The sequence below is a fragment of the Zalophus californianus genome, chromosome X (assembly GCF_009762305.2).
Source record: "Zalophus californianus isolate mZalCal1 chromosome X, mZalCal1.pri.v2, whole genome shotgun sequence".
NCBI lineage: Eukaryota > Metazoa > Chordata > Mammalia > Carnivora > Otariidae > Zalophus > Zalophus californianus.
Window position 1 is genome coordinate 99286319 of NC_045612.1, and position 19405 is coordinate 99305723.

A 19405-nucleotide genomic window follows, 5' to 3' on the forward strand; every position below is an offset into this window, starting at 1 on the left:
TAGATGCGGATCTGATGAGGCAGGTGGGACAAGGAGGGCTTTACTCTTCGTAGTGTAGCACCGCTTACTTGTGACTTCTCAAGTAGTCCAAAAGGTTAATAATTCAAAACTATATACAGCAGTGCTATTTGATGTATTTTTCCTGGTGATTGGTGAATAAGCTGGCATTTGCAACTAGCTTGGTTAGGGGTATAATTAAGCATTCCACTAGATGCAGAACCAGATACAGAGAAGAACAGAAGCAAGGACTGAGGAAAGGATTTGGGGCTCTAAAGGATCATAAAATTAGAGATTCAAATAAAGTTTATCTCAATCTCCCAGGGACCAGAAGGCCCTAGCTGACATCTGGATTATAATAATATAATAATTATGATGAGTGCTTACCATATGGCAGACATTATACATTTATATAAATCACCTCATTAATTCTTACAACTCAATGACATAGGTATCACCCCATTTTATAAAAGAGGGAACTGAGGTTCATGGTATGTCCAAATCCATATAGACAGTAGGTTCCAGAGTGAGTATCTTAACCTTGGTCTGGCTAAATCAAAAGCAATTCCGATTCTTGCTTGCTGAAGACCAAGAAACTTAAAAGAGTGTATGTGGGGCGGAGTGGGGGGGGGGGGCGGAGAGGGGGCACCGGAAAAGGTAGGCTAAGGAAAAGTTGAAAGAAATGATTCAGAGAATGACAAAAAGCAACGATCTTCATATTGTTCTGATATCTCCACCTATATTTGTTTGAACCTGAATGAGCTGACATTTTGAATTTTGACAGACTGCTGACAAATCACGCAGTACTACTTAGTCACTTCAGAGACAAATTTTAAAAGGTGAAATCTAGAGGTGAGAGCTACACTGAAATACAATTCCTAAGAGGATCTGTTTTCCACTAGCCGCAATCCCCTAGCATGGCTGACATTTAAGACCACCTTTTGGAAATTCCAGAGAGAAATAGCTTAGCTGCATTCTTCTTCTTGGAAGTATGAGTATAAATTGCTCCAGGTACCCTTTCTACTTGATCATTTTTTAAATTTCAGCCTTACCTTCAATTAACTTCGAGCCAACACTATACTTGAGATTTACAAAAGTGGGGTTCATTTTTTCCCAATTGCAAATGTGAGTCCTTCAGGCCACAGAGAAGAAGAGGGATCTGCACTTTCTAATGAAAGAGAACTTTCTTACACTATAGATATTGTCTCTATCAGGAAAAGACTTGGGAAGCGCTCCCAGCTACAACAATTTTGAGACTGTCTATACTACAAAAAATAGACACATGGCAAATAATGCAACAGTGCAAATCATCACGGATGAAACTATTTTTGAGATGAGAAACTGACACTGTTGCAGACCAATTTGGGAAGGGGGGATTCCTAAGCAGGCATCTCTTAGAATTTTCCCATCAGTCTCAAGTGTCTTCATTCAAACGTCCAAGGGTAAAAGGTCTCCGTGAAAAATCCCAAAGCACGCAGAGTTGACTTTAGCCCGAAATCTAAAGTTACAGAGGAAGCTCAGCTAACAAGCTCCAAAGAGAGCGATGGAAAGGGTGAGCAATTTCCCAGGGTGATTCCTGATGACAATGATTCCGTCTCTACTCTAACTTCACTTGGCTTGCATTTAAGTCAACACCGAAATCATAATTCAACACTCATTCCCTTCAAGTTCCGTCAAGCATATGCTAAACCTGCTCGGCTTACCAAAGTATTCAACTATTCAGGGAAACCACCTCTGAGGCTTCCAGGGTTCCATTTTCAGTTTAGTCCTCCAGCATGGGGCACGCCAGGAGAGATGTAGAATTGATGTACCATGTTGGTGGGGGCCAAGGATAAATGAAATTCTGCCAGAACGAGAATATGTTGGTAGGCATGCACTTGCTTCTTGCTTTAGAGTAACCAAGGGCTTCAACTTGTAGTTGTAGAAACAAAGAAAGAAGCAAAACCTATAAAAATGCAGTCATGAGGTGCTTAAAGTGCTTACACCTGTTCATTTATCCATAAAGCTAAAAGTGAATACAAATAAAATATAAATATGGAGGAACTTTTGTGCCTATAAGTGATTGCTGTTAAGGAAAGAGATGCTTGAAAAAGATGGAAAAGGAATTTAGACGTAGTCCCACTGGGAATATTCTAATTTTCCATGTATTCTTACCTCCTGGGCATCTGATTCATGTTTCTTTCATTACAACAAACATTTATTTTAAAACTAATCATCCTTCAACTCCAATGGCCTCTTGTGCTTTCACTTCTAAGATGTATTTCCCTTATCTGTGGACAAGTAAATTATTATGGTCACAGGTACCACTATGAAACAACAATTAAGTTGAAATCAAAACATCAACACATAATGTGAATAGCAAATGCGTTATTATTGACTTAAAGCTAACTAATTCAACAATATCATACACTTTTAAATTGGAAAAGACATTAGCAAATGATGGAACTTAGATTTTGGGGATGTGTAATTCTTTATCTTCATCAATGTTGTTTTTTAAAAAGCAGAAATAGCAATTATTAGTAATGACTTTTTGTGATAACTCTAAGCCAAGAACTTTGCCGCAATGCAACAAGAAATCTGAATAATGCAATACAGAATACACCATAACCTGGAACTCTCTTGGACCTTATTAATTATCATAAATAGCAGGCGGGCCTCATTATATCATGGTTTCACTCCCATCAGAATCCTTCTGGCATGGAAGTCAAGAATGGAATTAGAGTAAAGCGAATAAACCACCGAAGTACACTTTGTTTCTGATTTTTAAAATATTTTGCCAACATTATTTTCTGTGACACTGGAAAAACAGTTGGTGTGTATTTCTAATCTTTTAATGATTGCTTCATCACTTTCTCCTCCTTTCTATTTCTTCCTCTCTCAGAGCAGATAGGTGTAACCGGTATGCCACATCTGGATGAGATCCCAGTGCCAAAAGAGCCTCAGTAGCTGTACATTAGTAGTTGTATATTTCAAATGCCAAGCAAATGCAGAGATGTGCCTTTGCTGACAGACTGAGCAGACAACATGACATTTATTCCTCTTTATGCTCTGAAGACACATTTAACGTCTGGAATGGGCTCCTCCTCCCCATCTCTTCCAACCTCCCACCATGACACTTTTCTATTTTTCTAATGAACTTCCCAATCTCTTCCATCTGACCTCACCTCTCACATTGCTGCCCCATTTTTCTGGCCTGATTCAAGCATGGGGCTCATCTTTTCTTTTACTTCAGGGCCTAGGGAATGACTCCTCCCTGCCTTTCCCTGGCTATACCTCTCACACAGAGTCACACATAGGAGTTCCGTGACTCCAATTTTCATGGAGCTCCTATACCATGGGATAGAGTTAGGGCCTCTAGTCTTTGCCCCCCTGAGGCCCAGGGAGAGGGGTGATCACAGTGCCATGGTGTCCCAGGCTAGGCTCAGGGAAAAGAGGGGACCTCTGGCCTTTGTGTGACACTATATAGTACAGGGCCAACTAAGTCATTGCTTTTAAGAGATTTAAAGTAAATTCTTTTGAGCTAGGAACTCTTTCTTCACAGCTCAATGTAGGTCCATATCATTTCTCAGATATAAGTCCATTTCAATCCTCATTTCTACCTCCCTCCTACACACACACACACACACACACACACACACACACACACACACACTCCTTAGTTGTCACTTCCTATCCCACTTCATCAGTTAACTTGGTTTTGTAGTTTTCATTCAATGTTTACTAATTGTTGGAATCCTCCACACTACTTTTTCCATCTTTAGGGTAAATGTAAGTCCACCATTCCTTAGGTAAAACTTTTTGGGCTAGCTGTGTTGAGGAATTCAGACTTTTTCAAATTTTTAAAGGATACTTTTTTATTTTTTTTAATTATGTTAGTCACCATACATCATTAGTTTTTGATGTAGTGTTCCACGATTCATTGTTTTTGTATAACACCCAGTGCTCCATGCAGTATGTTCCCTCCTTAATATCCATCACCAGGCCAACCCATCCCCCCACCCCCCCCGAAACCCTCAGTTTGTTTCTCGGAGTCCATAGTCTCTCACGGTTCGTCTCCCCCTCTGATTCCCCCCTTCATTTTTCCCTTCCTTCTCCTAATGTCCTCCATGGTATTCCTTATGTTCCACATATGAGTGAAACCATACAATAATTGTCTTTCTCTTCTTGACTTATTTCACTTAGCATAATCCCCTCCAGTTCCACCCATGTCGATGCAAATGGTGGGTATTCATCCTTTCTGATGGCTGAATAATATTCCATTGTATATATGGACCACATCTTCTTCATTCATTCATCTGTCAAAGGGCATCTCAGCTCTTTTCACAGTTTGGCTATTATGGCTTTGCTGCTATGAACACTGGGGTGCATGTGCCCCTTCTTTTCACTACATCTGTATCTTTGGGATAAATACCCAGTAGTGCAATTGCTGGGTCATAGGGTAGCTCTACTCTAGTGCAGGGATGCCTAGGTGGGTCAGTCGGTTAAGGAACTGCCTCCAGCTCAGGTCATGATCCTAGGATCCTGCCCTACATCCAGCCCCCTGCTTAGCGGGGAGTCTGCTTCTCCCTCTCCCTCAGCCTTCCACTCTCCCTGCTTGGGCTTGCTCTCCCTCCCTCTCTCTCTCTCTGTGTGTGTGTGTCAAATAAATAAATAAATAAATAAATAAAATCTGTTTTTAAAAAAAGGATACTCTGGTGAATATACTGTAAATTTAGGCAATACCCAACAGGTTCAGTGGCTGCATATTTATTCATGCTAAGTAGAGATAAACCAAAACCATAAATAGCCTCACATCAGTATATGTGCTGCCGAAGCGAGCACAAATAGCCTCACATCAGTATGGAATTGTTTTTTCCACCAAATGAGCTTGCTACAAACTTATGAGAACAACGACAACAAAATACTTTGTCTTGAAAGGTTTTCATATTTTAAAAGTGAGGATTAAGGATGGTAGATCTATATTATGTTGTGCAAATTCTAAAAATGATTAACAGAGGAATGGAGTATTTCAGAATTGGGGAGTTTGTAGTTAAAAATGGCTTATTTTTCTAATTTTGGAGACAGTACAGAGAAAATTTTGTAGGTAGTATAAAGAAAGATGGATTCACTCAAGTAAGCAGTTGAGAACAAGCCAGAAAAACAAAGCAAAATGAGTGTGTTGGGGGGGGGGAGGGGGCACAGAGCAGCTAGGGTGGAAGTGGAGAAGGAAGGAAACTCAAATTAGAGGAAACAAAGATAAAGAAAAATATTGGCTGACTGGAAATAAAACTTATTAAAGGCAGGTTATAAAACTTGGAGAAAAAAGATTATAACTTTGAGGCATAGTCAAGAAATTTTCTTAAATGTTATTTTCAAATGTACATTTTAAACCCACGAACATAAATCCAGGTAAAAGAAAAATACCACAGTCCTGGTCATCCCTGTTAATCATCCCGGTTTTTAATTTTTCAGTGTTCCATTCGTTTTCAAAGAGAAGCGCTTTAGGCTTCTTTCTCCTTGGAAAGTTGGGAGACCAAGAAGCTTATTGGAAGTTAGAGTTTAAGGAGCTCAGAGTGGTCTAGGTATTCCTTTGTAAGGGGCAGTACATATCATAATTGAGAGGTAAGGGGGAAGTTGCCAATTTCCTAATTTCCAAATGTAAAAAAAAAAACATGGGTTTTTATTTCACATTGGGTTGATTCTTATTCTCAAGGCATTTGACACTAACTGGATTGTTTCTTCCATTCAAAATGTTGCTTCAGTCAAAATGTGGTCAGCTCTATGGAAAGATGTGGTTACAAGGAAAGAAATTGTTATCAACAAAAAGTGTGAAATCCTGCAGTGCTGAGGACAGTGTTTCCATAAAAAAAGAGGAGGAATTTCTTTCATTTTTCAGATCTGAACCACTATTTTGGGTTTCTACCAAATTTTCCAGATGGTGAAAGATCTGGGAACGTCCCCATCCCCAATGATCTATTCAATAAATTGCTTCTTTTATAGGAAAAATGGAAAGTAGTCAAAGAGATACAATAGACAATCGGCCAAGCGCAAGCTGCACTAGTCAATTACAGAACCACAAAGTCAATTTCAAGGGGTGTTTATACCTCACAGATAGGAAAACAAACAAAAGAGTGAGTGAATCTCCTTAAGAACAAACGCTAGGTCATATTGGGCTGAATCTTCAGCTTGGAGTGCACAGTAGGTGCTCAATAAATGTGCGTAGATTAATTACTTAAAAATATGCCACATTTCCTATGCCAGGCCCTGGACTAGGTCTTGCGGGGCACAAGAGTAAGTTAATGCCCTGGGAGGAATTCAGATCTAACCTGGCATAGTGCAAAGCCGAATGAATAAAGGTTTAAGTCAACGCGCTATCAAAGAACAGAGCCCCAGAGAAGCCAAGTAAGGTTTACTTCATATTTTGCAGGAGCTCTCATACACATTTTAGCGCTTGCGTTCCCTGGATTGCCCTTTATAGGGGGCGCAAAAGGAGGCGAGCCCAGAGAACAGAAGCGGCGGCAGGATTGGGGGAAAGTTGGGAAAAAGGAAAAACTGCGGGGTTCCTGGGTCCGAGACTGAGTCCGTCCTGGGTTTGAAAAGAGGACTATGCCTTTTGTCACTCTTCTCCTTCCTCCAAATCCCCCCGGGAGGAGGAATTGGCTGGTGGGGGGGGGGGCGGCGGGGAGGGTTTACATCAGAGAGACCCACAGAGAGTACTGCTCTTTGCTAGAACGGCCACAGCCCAAGAAACCTATGATTCCACAGCTGACGCCTTCCAGAAAAGGACCCACCCAGGCTCGCTAAGAAAAGGAAACCCACGTGACAGCGGAGGGTGGGGGTGGGAAGCGAGGCGACCCCGGAGCGAGAGAGGCCAGAGGCGGGGCCGGAGACCAAGCTGCTACAAGGAACTGCCCCGCGCAGCCCGTCCCGGGCGAAGGGCTCGCTCTGGGCTCCGCGCGTGCCGGTCACTGTGGAGGAGACAACTCGTTCCGAGCGCGCCACGCACAGGGGTCAGAGAAGAGAGACCCGCTTCACGCACTGGCAAGGGGCGGGGTTGGTGCTAGCCTCTAGCGCCGGGAGCCGGAGCTTGACGCCGCCCGGGTGCGGACCCACCGCCCCTCCCCGCTCGGCACCGCCTCCCGCAGCCCGGGGAGGGGCCGGGGCGGAGCTAGCCTGGCCGCGCCGGGGCGGAGCGGGCGCCGGCAGAGCTCGGCGCGGGGCTGGCAGCGAAGGTCCGCGGCGGGATAGGCGTCGCTGCGGCTGCCGAAGATCTTCCCCCCACGCTTCCCGCCACCCCGGCCGGTAGTCCCCACAGACCTACCTTCGCGGCCCGCGGCGGCTCCGCTGCCTCCTTCCAAAGGAGGTCCGGCTCCCCGCTCTCCGGACCCGCCTGGCGACCTCGCCTCCGGCGGGGCGGGCGGCTGCGGCGCCCGGGGCATGGCTTCGGCGGGCAGCGGCATGGAGGAGGTGCGCGTGTCGGTGCTGACCCCGCTGAAGCTGGTCGGGCTGGTGTGCATCTTCCTGGCGCTGTGTCTGGACCTGGGGGCCGTGCTGAGCCCGGCCTGGGTCACGGCCGACCACCAGTACTACCTGTCCCTGTGGGAGTCCTGCCGGAAACCCGCCAGCTTGGACAGCTGGCACTGCGATTCCACGCTCAGCAGCGGTGAGGGCCCGGCGCGCCGCGACCCCTGCCCCCCACCCCGGACTGCCCGGTGCGCGGCTGCCCGGACGGCCACCGCCTCTCTCCCCACCTTCCGTGTCCCCTACCCTCGTCCGCCCCGCTCCATCCTGGCCCTTCGCGGACCCTTGGGCTACAGCCGCCTCCCTGATAGCCAGCCCTCGTCTCTCCCCGGTCCTGGTCGCCAAACCCAATGCGACGTCCCGCGCCCTCTCCGTCCTCCCGTGGCCATTCCTCGGGCTCTGGAGTAACACGTATGCTGTTTGGGGTAACTGATATCCTTTGAGGCGAGAACCGTGGGGCTGTGTTAAAAATGCAACGCCTTCCCCACTCACGTTAAAAAAGAGACAGGCAAAACCGCCCCAACTGCACCAAGACGCCCTGGGTTCTCTGCTCGGTCTTCCCCACTCTCTTCTCCCTCCTCTCTCAAGGAGGAATTTGCCTGAGTTTACCTCTTGGTGCCCACGTTTCTGCCTGCTCTACTCCACTTTGTCTCGGTTTTCCCCAGGGAGTTTCGGTTTGGGTTTTATTTCCTTAAATTTTTGAGGGATCTGGAGAGTTGGAACAGAGACAGGCGTAATTTCCTTTCCTTTTTTGGTGACACGTCGTTGGTTGTGAGTTGCCCTTCTTTCTCTTCCTCTCCAAATACCTCCTCTCTCCTTCAGACCTTTCTTTTCTCCATGAGCTCCTTACTCACAGATGCCTGGAAAGTTGTGGCTTATTCAGCTAGCACTGGAAGCTGCAAACGGATGGGGTGGAGGGTGGAGAAGAAGGTAGTCACTGGGGCTACCCAGCCCCAAGGCGGGGGGGCTTTACTCTCTCCTTGACCCCCAGTTGCCTTCCCCTGAGTCCCAGTTAAGCCGTTAGCAGAAATCTGCCAATTTCCGATTTCTTGCAGTAAACCCTTTTCCTCGCTAAATCTTGATTCTTCAGCGGCTGGTGTCAGTGCAGAGAAAGGGGAATGAAGGGAGAGGACCTGCCCGTGATTTTACACTTACCCACGCGTACCCCTAAGAAACTGATTAAATTCCTTCGTGACAGTTTGTCTTCTCTGGGACTATTTATGAAGCTTTACTGGAGACGTTTCAAGTTCCAAGAAAGTTGAAATAGCACAAATGCCACACAAACCTGATTTACTTTTGTCTTGGTTTCTTGTTTCAAGAAAGATTAGTTCACTTGGTTAAGTTTCTTTCATAAATTTGATTTTCTGTTTACAAAAGGCCTCTTCTTTGATTTTGCTGCAAAATTCCCATTGACGGGGTTTGTCTTTGTTGCTTAATTCACTGTGGAGGGGACTGGTTGGCAGCAGGAGGTCAACATTTAGGTCTTTTAATTCTTTCAGGGTTGGTTGTTTACAACTAAAGATAAAATAAATTGGTAAAATGCCTTTCTTCAGTAACCAGGGGATCCAAATAAACTTTGGAGAAAATATCTTTTCTTTCCCCTCTCCAATAGAAATGGAAATTTACGTAGGAATGCCAGCTTCAGCATGTCTCCTTAGCAACGGGGATCTTTTGCCCCTTTCTCCTGTCTCCTGAAATAATAGCCCCCTGATTGCATAAAGACTTTTCAGATAGGTTAGAGAAACCAGCCTCTACTCCTCTTTTCTTTTCAGACCCGTATCCTTTTCTCTTGGCCAGGAATGTGGGGAATGGGGAGAAGCCAACCCGAGTTTGTAGAGCAGTATGCCGTGTTTGCTAATCTCTCTGTAATTGCCTCCATACCCATTTATCTCACCCCCCCCCCGCCCCCGGCAAGGAAATAGGGAGACTCAAGCTTCATGCAAATGTAGTGATAAGAGGTCTCGTCGAGGTAGAAATTGGAGGCAGGGACAGTTTGATTTTATTTCCCCCAAGCCCGTTAGCCTACCCTTCTGCTGAAACTCATAACCACAGCATTTATTTCTATTTGGGTTCCTGAAAATCAGCTTCAGTTCTATTTTGCTTAAAATAGTTTTCATCCCAGAAAAAGTGTAGTTGGTGAGCAAATGACGTGGGAGGCATAGAGATGGTTTTGTTTGAGGCTAACTGGAACAAGTTCTTGACTTTCTTTATGTAGTAGCAGTTCATTTTTCCTCTCCAAGGCGGTGGGTGGGGGGTGCAGGAGGAAAGGAAACAAAATATGGAAAATTGCTCTATCTCCCCCACTTTACAAAATGTGCTTTTTATGTTCTGTGAACTTGAAGCTTCTATCCACAAATGTTTTGAAATGAAGAGGGAAGCTTGAATTGAAGCGAGCAATGCTTCTCTTGCCTGTTCCAGAGGGCAGGCAGCTTTTCTCAGTCTGTTTGCTGTGTGGAGTAGCAGAAAGCAGAGAGGGAAATGTCTTCTCTGAAGATTTTAAGAGATCCACTTCATTGTCTCTTGAAATGAATTACCTCGGGAGGAGCCACCAAGGACAGTTTTACTGAAGGCCCTTCCCCAGGATCTTCGGGGCTTAATTAAAAACCTTTGTCTTAATTAGAATTAAAACTGCTATGAAGAGATGAGCTTGTATTTACAGAAGGGAAATTTCAGGAATGTTTCTACTGACGACAGTATGTCCTAATTAGGCCCAGTTCCTACGGAAACTTTCCCCTCAGCCATTATTTTTAAAGCTGCATTTTAATTTTGGTACCAAATATGCGTTGTTTGCTGCTTATAATCTGTTTTATGGTTTTAAGCGAAAGCAGAACCATGCCTTTTGTGTCCTGGTGTATTGAAGGTTGCGTCAGCACTTCTAGTACGAACCAGTAATCCGGGTGCCAGTCAACTGTAATGCTTTTCTCTGGTGTCCCAATTCAGTGTAGGGGGACAGTCCAGGCATTCATTCATCTAAAGCTCTAAGTTTTCCAAAAAGACAAATGAGAAAAACGGCCAATAGACTGTCATTCGCATTGGAAACAAAATAATAATAATAATAATAAAGTATGCTTGTTAGGAAGTTTCGAATAGGTGGTGCTCCCATGGCTGCCGGCCACAGAATTTCTAAGGATAGTTTCCCCACTACTGATTTGCGCAGCCTCTTAATAAATCTTTAATCAGCTTATTTTAAATGGTAGTTGTGTTTTTGGCTTTTGCTTAGTCACATTTAGTTTTGATAACTTTTGTTTAGCATATAGTTGTTAAGATTTCATAGCCATTGCAAAAGAGCCCTTAGTGCAAATAGGATTGCTCAATGGATAGAGAATGCTGATGCCCTAAACTTGACATAAAATGTGCTGTATAACCTCTAGGGTGGCTTTAAAATTTATAAATATGTAGCTGTTTCATATAAGGCAGATTCCTTTTTTGACATCCATGTGATTTATTGACCGAGCAAAAAGCAAAGACATGCAGATAGCCAAACGAATGCATTTTACTAAGAGTAATTTTAGGATATAACAAGTGCATTTATTCATCTTTCCATCTACAGAATCTATGCATCTTTTCTATCCATGAAATACTTGATCAAATAGTGCCTTTTTTAAGGAATATTGTTAACATCATTCGTGCACTGTCCTAAAAATAGCTTCATTTGTAACATGAGTCACTGGCAGTTTTGAAATGGCCGTGCGCGCCGTATGCTAATAACAGGTGAATATTATTATTTTCAGTTGACAAGAGGTTCTCTTAAGAGTGCTTTCTATGTAGCTCATTTTCCTAAAACTAGTAGAAAATTCCACTTCAACAGGTTTTGTAAGAAAACCCACCTTGGGTCGTAGTTTAAGATAAACCAAACTGCCTAAACAACTTCAAATCTTAGAAAATCTGAGGTTTAGTGATTCTGAATTCAGGTGTATGTCCTCCGTGCATAATTTGAATCCATACCTTCATAGGGAAACAGAATTGCATTGGGAAACCTCACAGTGTGATTTACTCCAGGAAAGGTTCAGCTTCTTGCTCGAAATGAGTTGATACTGATGCGTGTTTACAAATAGTTCTGCAGGCCTGGAGGTCAGACAGTTAGACCCTCCTCTGGCTTCCTGAAAAAGGACTTAAGTAGAACAAATGCAGTTTTATTTAACCTACACAGCATAGGTGGGTGGAAAATTATACAAAGAGTAGCACTCAGCACCAAAACTTTCTCAGTAAGTTGGAGAAAACCAAGTATAACTTATTTCACGATCTTTTCTTTTACCATCTCCTAAGATTTTCAAGCTCCCAAGATTGACTTTTACAAAGGATGTTTTAATTTGTGGGCAGATATAATTCCTCTTTAGCTCACATTTATAGAATGATTGTAATTTCCAGGGAACCATTTAGATCAGTCTTTGTCAGCAAAGGGATTTGATGGGTGTGTGAGAATCCTGGCCTTTCATAAAACATTTCACAATAAAACCAAAGCAAACAAAAGCATATCTTAGGCAATAGATTTTGCCTGCTTCAGGAATATATTTTAGGAATTTCTTTCAAGTTTCTGTTAATGGTAAGACTACTTAGTGGGACCAAAGGTACATCCAGTACTACTAGATGTATTAGTGAAAAGGACTGTAGATGCTTCAAAATAAGTCCCTGGAATACACTATCTAAATACCACAGTAAATTTCTATATGAATTATGCTAAATTATAATGTAATCCTGTAGGAGGGCAGAGTAGTGTTGAGAATACAGGAGGCTTTAGATTCAAATTGCCCTGAACTTGGCCACTTACCATTCACGTGACCTCATACAATTTAATGGCTTCAAATGGTTTGTCATTAAAATTAAATATATAAAAGTACCTGCTCATTAGGGTTGTTTCCTTATATTCCTCTTCCTTATTATATATGCAGAAAAACAAGCCCAAAGTGATTTTTTTTTTTGGATAATTGAGGACTCACCCCACCACCCTTAAAAGGTAAACTCTTTGCATTGAATAATGAAGTATGCTGTGAGTTTCAAATTTAAATTTTGCTATGTATTACCAAGCATTTAACTATGCTCTTGGTAGATCAGGATCACAAAACTATTATCTAATAGCTACCCTTTTGTTAGTACTATTACAGGGCAGACATCTCCATTATTCCCAATGTCACAGTAAACTTGCAAGGTAGCTAATGTTATCCCTATATGTTACTGAAGAGACCAGGCATTTTTTAAGTTTGCCAGGTTTTCAGTCGGTGATAGAGACATTTTTTCCAAGAGAGTACCAGTTAGTAATGCTGGGAAACAAACCACTTCAAAAGTTAGGGGTACAAAACAACAATCATTTTATTATGCTCTTGACTTCTGTGGATCAAGAATTCAGATAGGGCATAATGAGGATGGTTTATCTGGGGCTCCAGGATGTCTGAGGGTGACTTGAATGGCTGGGGACTGGAACATCTGGAACTGCAGGATCTTCTTCCAATGGTTTCACTGGGTTTGGCACCTTGGTGGAAATGGCTGGGAGACTGGAGTCCGCTGGGACTGGCCTTACTGGCATGGTGGTCCCAGGGTAGTGGAACTTATTACAGGATAAGTGGTTTTTCCCAGAAAGAGGGTTGTAAGAGAACCAGTCTCTGTCTTAACTAGCCTGGAAAATCACAGAGGAGCCATATGGAAGCCCAGATTCCAGGGAAGGAATTTGGACTCCACCTCTTGATGGAGCAACAGCAAGGTCCCATTATAGAAGAACATGTAAGATGGGAGATGCTGTTGGGCCACTTTTGAGGCATAGAGTCTGACACTGGAGTCTAGCTGCCAATCTGCTTTCTTACTTTATTGCCTCTGAAGAACAAAGACAACTACATAGCTACTTTCTTTAAGAATTTTGAATCAGGGGCACCTGGGTGCCTTCGGCTCAAGTCATGATCCTGGGGTCCTGGGAACGAGGAGCCTGCTTCTCCTCCCTCTGCCGCTCCCCCTGCTTGTGCTCGCTCACTCTCTCTCTCAGATAAAGAAATAAATAAAATCTTAATTAAAAAAAAAGAACTTTGAGTCAATTATATAAGTAAAATTTGGCTTGGGCACAAACTGCCCTTAACACATGGTTTTAATGATCGGTCACTTGTATGGGGTTACTTTGGATTTGGAATCAAATGAACTCAAAAACCTAACCTGTCTACAAACGGAGAACTTATACCACTCTCTGTAGGTGACCTTAAGCCATTTTGGTTTGTACTCTCAAATGACCAAGGCTCAAACTGATTAAGAATCTGGGGTCTAATATGCTACTTCGTGTTGCTGATAAAATTTTAGTTGTTTTTTTGTTTTTTTTTTTTAAGAAAGTTCTGTATGAGTCTGAGGAGATAGATGCTTTGTACACGAACACTAAAATGTTAAAATTTCAGACAGGAGCCAAGTTTTGTAGTGCTAGAAAGGTGTTGGAGTTGCAGAATTATTTTTTGTTTGCTTATTTTTCCCTTAATAATAACAAATTTTTTTTCCTGACAATTGCCCATATATTGAATTGCAGAATCATAGCACATTTGGGGTAGAAAAGATTTTAAAAGTATTCCTGCCCAGGCAGATTTCTTGAGTGGATAAGAAAAAATGAGGAAGATGCAATGGTAGTGACTCAATAGGAATTGTACTTGGCTGAACTATTTTTGCAGGGTGCGTTTTCAAGCTTTCCTGTCACATTGCAGGTAACTAACTATCTTTTGGTGTTTGAAGGTTTGTTGAGTACTCTCATGTATGGAACTTTGGATGCAGAGGTTAAGTACTACACATGAAATAGATGTCTACTTTTTTATAATCATCCAAGATTTGATTTCACATAGAATTTACGATCTTCAGATAGACTCATATGTCAGTAAGTCTGTGAAGTTTTAGATGTTTTCTATCATCAAATCACCATTGTTGGCATGACTAGTCCTTAGAAATCAACAAAACTTCTTTTTAAGTTTTGCCATGATAGCATGCTTTAAAACATCTGTTTAATTTTAAGTTGAATCATAATTGCAAGTATGTGGAAGGCATCCATTTAAGTTTTTTAAATTGATTAAATGAATATAAATTTCACTAGATCAAGTTATTACTGCATCCTGGCTTTTTTTTTTTTATTACATTTATTTCTCAAAAGAGACTGATGTTTCCTTAAGCAGAATTTCATCCTTATATGTCAAAGGTACTGGCAGTTAAATCTTACCAGTCTTTTCAAAGTATTGGATCATCTCCCTTGAAAATTAGACAAGGACACCTTTCCTTGCCCTTTTTTGCTTCTATATTTGTCTGGGATTTTGAGACACTAGTAGACCATCAATTTTCTATTCTGTTGTAGTCTTCTTGCCTAAAGACTCCCATTAAAAAACAAAACAAAGCAAAAAATAAAAAACGAGGCATCCATGGTTCCCAAAGAACCAAGGAAAAATACCTAGAGCATTTTTGTCTCTAGCAGCTTATATTAACTATTGGGAGATTTTTAAATGATAGTTTAATGAGCCATGTTTCAACATAATGTCACCTATTGATTCTCTTTCCAAAATATATGTTTATTAGCAAAAAGATGTTTAAACGTAGAAGCTAGGACCCATGAGTGACATATCATCAATGTGTAAAAAGGCACACCCACAAAAGAACTCAAATTTCCATCAAAGGGGGTTTTATTGCTCTTGTGTTTTAAGGTCCCTAAACCAAAAGTTCATCAAAATGTTGCCATAGTACTTTGTGAATGCAACCTGGTGTCTATTCCTAGCACCACTAGGTGACTTAAAGAGAGAAATGACCTTTCCCCTTTCCTGTCTTCTCACGTGTGCCCAAGTAGTTAATTTCATTAAAACATACTCATTGACCTCATAGCAGGACGTAGGCATTATCCTGGTACAGAATTAGCTAGTTTGTGTGCCAGCACTGTGCTGGTTAGGGACAGCAAGGTGATGAATGAAACACTTGCTTTTAAACAAGTCATATAAATGTACAAAGTAATGTAAAGGAGGAAATAAAAGTTTAAATTCTGCAGGGGGATAGAAGAGATCTCATCTAAAGAAGTTTGCTAACAGGGAACTGCTATCTTGCCAGTTTTATCCCCCCCATATTTACTAAGAGGGTATCTCAATACGGATCGTGGGTGACTGGCTGTCTTTCGTCTACCCTTTGATTATTATTAGCTACTCTAAACCCATCACAGAAGATTTTTAGTTGAATAGAGGAAGGTCACCCACTCCTAGTCCTGGTGTGGGTTTTCTTCTCCCTGCTTTTCCAGATAACCATGTTTTCTAAATTGTAACCTTAGGTTTTTTTCCCTAAGAGTGGGGAAGAAACAATGTTCAGTGTAACAAACTCATCACAACTTTATGGAAATAGTATGATTAGAAATTACTACTGAGAAATACCTGTACCCTTTAGATAATATTAGTTACCATCAAATGCTAACGAAAGCTTTCTAACATAGTACGTGGTAGGAAACAGCCATCATTAGCGGTGATGGTCTTTTTTTTTTTTTTTTTTTTTGTCTAAATTCTGCAACATGCTCTAAAAGCAGGGCTCTTTGCTAAGCACTGTATATAACGGTCTTATTTGTGGGGGGGGAGATACCATATTATGGTATTTGGATGATAAATTGCATTTTCACCAAATTTTCTAAGATAGAATCCTGTGAAGCAGGTAAAACAACCCTTGCTTTATTAAAGAAAAAGAGATGTGTATTCTTCTAACACCACACAAAATAATTCAAAAGGCTGGAATGAAATTGTCATGGATTGAAAATTAATAACCTGTCTGGTACTTTTGGACAACCAGAATGTTCTAGAATTTTGGCAAAATTGACCTACATTTTGGTTATTAGAGTTGTTGCATCACTTATTTGCATGGTTTGCTAGTATCATATATGTGCTTAAAGGCAGGACGGCACTGCACTTTTGACACATTTTTTATCCATAAATTGGCCTGAAGAGTAGGACTCTAAGTTGTATTATTGCAACTTGTTTAACAAGGTAGGTGCTTCTCTAATATTCCATTTCACTTTGTGCAGCACAGTGTACAGTGTCTATATTGTCATTTTGTAAAAGATACATAGTTACTTGCTTTAAATATTTGTTTGCACATGAAGACTGTTAGATTTGATATTAGTTGATTGAAAAGACATGATATTAGACGTGGTCTAAAAAAGTGAAGTGTATCATTTGGTACCTCTGGAAATATTCTCGCTATTAAGTCTAGTTACCTTCCTTTTACACAAAATAACAGCACCATTTTGATTCATTCTTCATACACGCGGATATGGACTTACTGGCCAAACCCGGAAGTATTCATCTCAAATTCCTAAATTACAGTTGATGAAAATAATTCAGTGCCATAATTTCTAATGAAATGAGCTAGGCAGGAAAAAAGCTTGGTCTTCTGTGAAGAGGTGGGTGTGTTGGAGAACTTGGGTTTGAAAAAGTTACTCTCTAACTGGAGCTTGTTCTCCCCTCAACAAATATAAACCATCCCAGTATTTCCCATTCCTGATGATAAAATGGAATTGGCAATACTGAGTTTGCTTTGAGTTCTCACCAATATAATTAAAATAAATTTAAGTATTTTGTTCTACATATGCCCAACAAGTGAATTAAAAGTATTTGGAAGAACTGAAGGTGTTCTGAGGATGAGTGAAATGATCCAGCTTATGTGGGTGAGTTAGGGAGGGTTTAAGGATGACCTGTGAGGTGGTGTCAAGATGATAGGAAACCTCTTCACCCTGTCACCTCTTCAAGGTGGAACAGTAAATTATTTTAATTGCAGTTATGGATATCATTTTGGTTAATACAGCTGTCTTTTAGGGAATTCAAAGGTAAAAATAAAAGTGACTGGCAAATTTGAATGTGATTATAAAAGTTAATTAAAAATCAATATTTTAATTTGTGATGAGAATTCTAGAACAGTGATACTCTCGTATTAAAACATTAAAATACATTTAGGAAAATACTACCCACCCAAATTGTGGGAGTTGAATTTCTAAGGCTAAAAATCTGTTTCTTCATTGCTTTTTAATTTTATCTAATTTCCTAGAAGAAGTGGCAATTGTGTGCACAGGGATTTACATACAGTAGAACTAATTTCAGCATATAAACAGTACCTACAGAGGTAAATAAATTAGCCAGGGTTTGACAAGTTAAAAGGTTTTGGAAAAGAGGTGGGTGGAGGAAAGCTTTAGGCACTGGTGTGGTGCATTTGACCTTGGCTTAAAAGTGTGGAAAGTGTATTGTCATTAAGATTTTGCCTTTCCTGAAAATTGGAAGTAAACTTTGACTACGAATTCCCTAAAGGAATGTGAATTTCCAATTTGGCAGTTATGATGTGGCTCATAGAATTTTCGTAATGCAGTGGCAATTTCAGACCAGTCTCATGTATTAGACTGTAAAGTAAGTCAGCACAATTCTGCAGATTACTAAAGCATTTATAAACATTGGAAACTCTGGCGCCAGCTAATAAAAATACCTTGAAAGAGGATTTGAATTTAGTTACTGAGTTGCATATTAATGCTGGACTTGATGTTATAAGGACTGCCCAATTTTGATTCTGTAACTGCAGGGGAAAGTATAACATTATATGTATTCATTATATTCATTCCTGTTTTTTTTTTTTTTTTTTTTCCTTAGAGAAAGCACTAGTAGATAGAGAAGCACACACTTACCCTGAGCCTTGGCTTCCATAGGTGCACTTTCAGTGCCTTCTGTGTGCCAGTGTCAGTTCTGCCAAAATACAGTGGTTCCCCCCACCACCATATCTATGGGGGATATATTCCAAGACCCCCCGGTGGATGCCTGAAACTGGGTCGTACTGAACCCTATATATACTATGTTTTTTCCTATTCACACATACCTGTGATAAAGTTTAATTTTTAAATTAGGCACAGTAAGAGATTAACAACAATAAGATTATAAAATAGAAGAGTTATAACAATATACTATAATAAAAGTTATGTAAATGTGATCTCTCGGAATATTATATTGTGCTATTCTAATCCTTCTTGGGATGATGTGAGATGATAAAATGACTACATGATGAAACGAAGTGAGGTGACTGATAGAGGCATTGTGACGAAGCCTTAGGCTACTACTATTGACCTTCTGTTGATCCGTCAGGAGGATCCTGTGCTTCCAGACTGGACTGCGTTTGATCGCAGATAACTGAAAGCATGGAAAGTGAAACTGCAGTTAAGGGGGAACTGCTATACTCTTAAGCAGAACCTGCCATGTACTACTACAGCAGCCTCATTTCAGGTGTGAGTTCCAGATCCAAAACATTCTTTGCAGCCCATTTGAGTCCTCCCTGGCTCATGGACCAAGGATGTACATTTTTTCATCGAAACTGATTATCACTTGTTTTCAGAGCTCTTGGAAACCAAACTCAGATTTCCAAATCAACTGGCCTGACATTGAACAATGACCAGTTTTAATTGTGCAGAGCACTGCAGTTTGTAAAATAGCACCGTGGCCATTGATGTTCTGCAGAGCTGGTTTATGTTCACTGCTCCGCTACGGTGTCAGTTTATCATTTATAGAAATGTGTAAAACTAATGCAGAGTAATAAATCTCTAAGGACTCTTAACACTTCATCTGACTAAATACTGTGAGGGCTATAAAACTGTGGAACTAAGATTGATGTAGAAATTAACCAATTATGAGAACTTAAAATAGATGATTTTATTTTAAGAAGTGGGGCTGAAAATTGAGAATTTTATGACATTTTAATTTGTTTTGCAAACACTGCATATGGGATAGCGAGTATTTGTGGCATGCAAACCTTCTAATGGAAAAACCATTAGTGTAGAGACAAGTTTTCTGGTCATTTATTGTAATATTACCATAAAATTGTTCAAGTTCTATAGTATATAACAAAACATTTTTATGTATATTTTGTTAAATCTACATTTGGTAGATAAGGAAGTATATGTGTATACATGAAG

The 19405-nt window shown here is 41.0% G+C and overlaps 1 protein-coding gene across 1 annotated transcript in view; it reads left to right on the forward strand.

The window, feature by feature from the left end:
* Nucleotides 1-6879: 6879 nt before the first annotated feature.
* TMEM47 (transmembrane protein 47) overlaps nucleotides 6880-19405 on the forward strand; it is a 29193-nt gene continuing 16667 nt past the window's right edge. Inside the window, exon 1 of the mRNA XM_027608816.2 lies at nucleotides 6880-7639. Within this exon, the coding sequence (XP_027464617.1) occupies nucleotides 7414-7639 (226 nt within the window). The 5' untranslated portion in view covers nucleotides 6880-7413. The remainder of the gene's footprint in view (nucleotides 7640-19405) is intronic.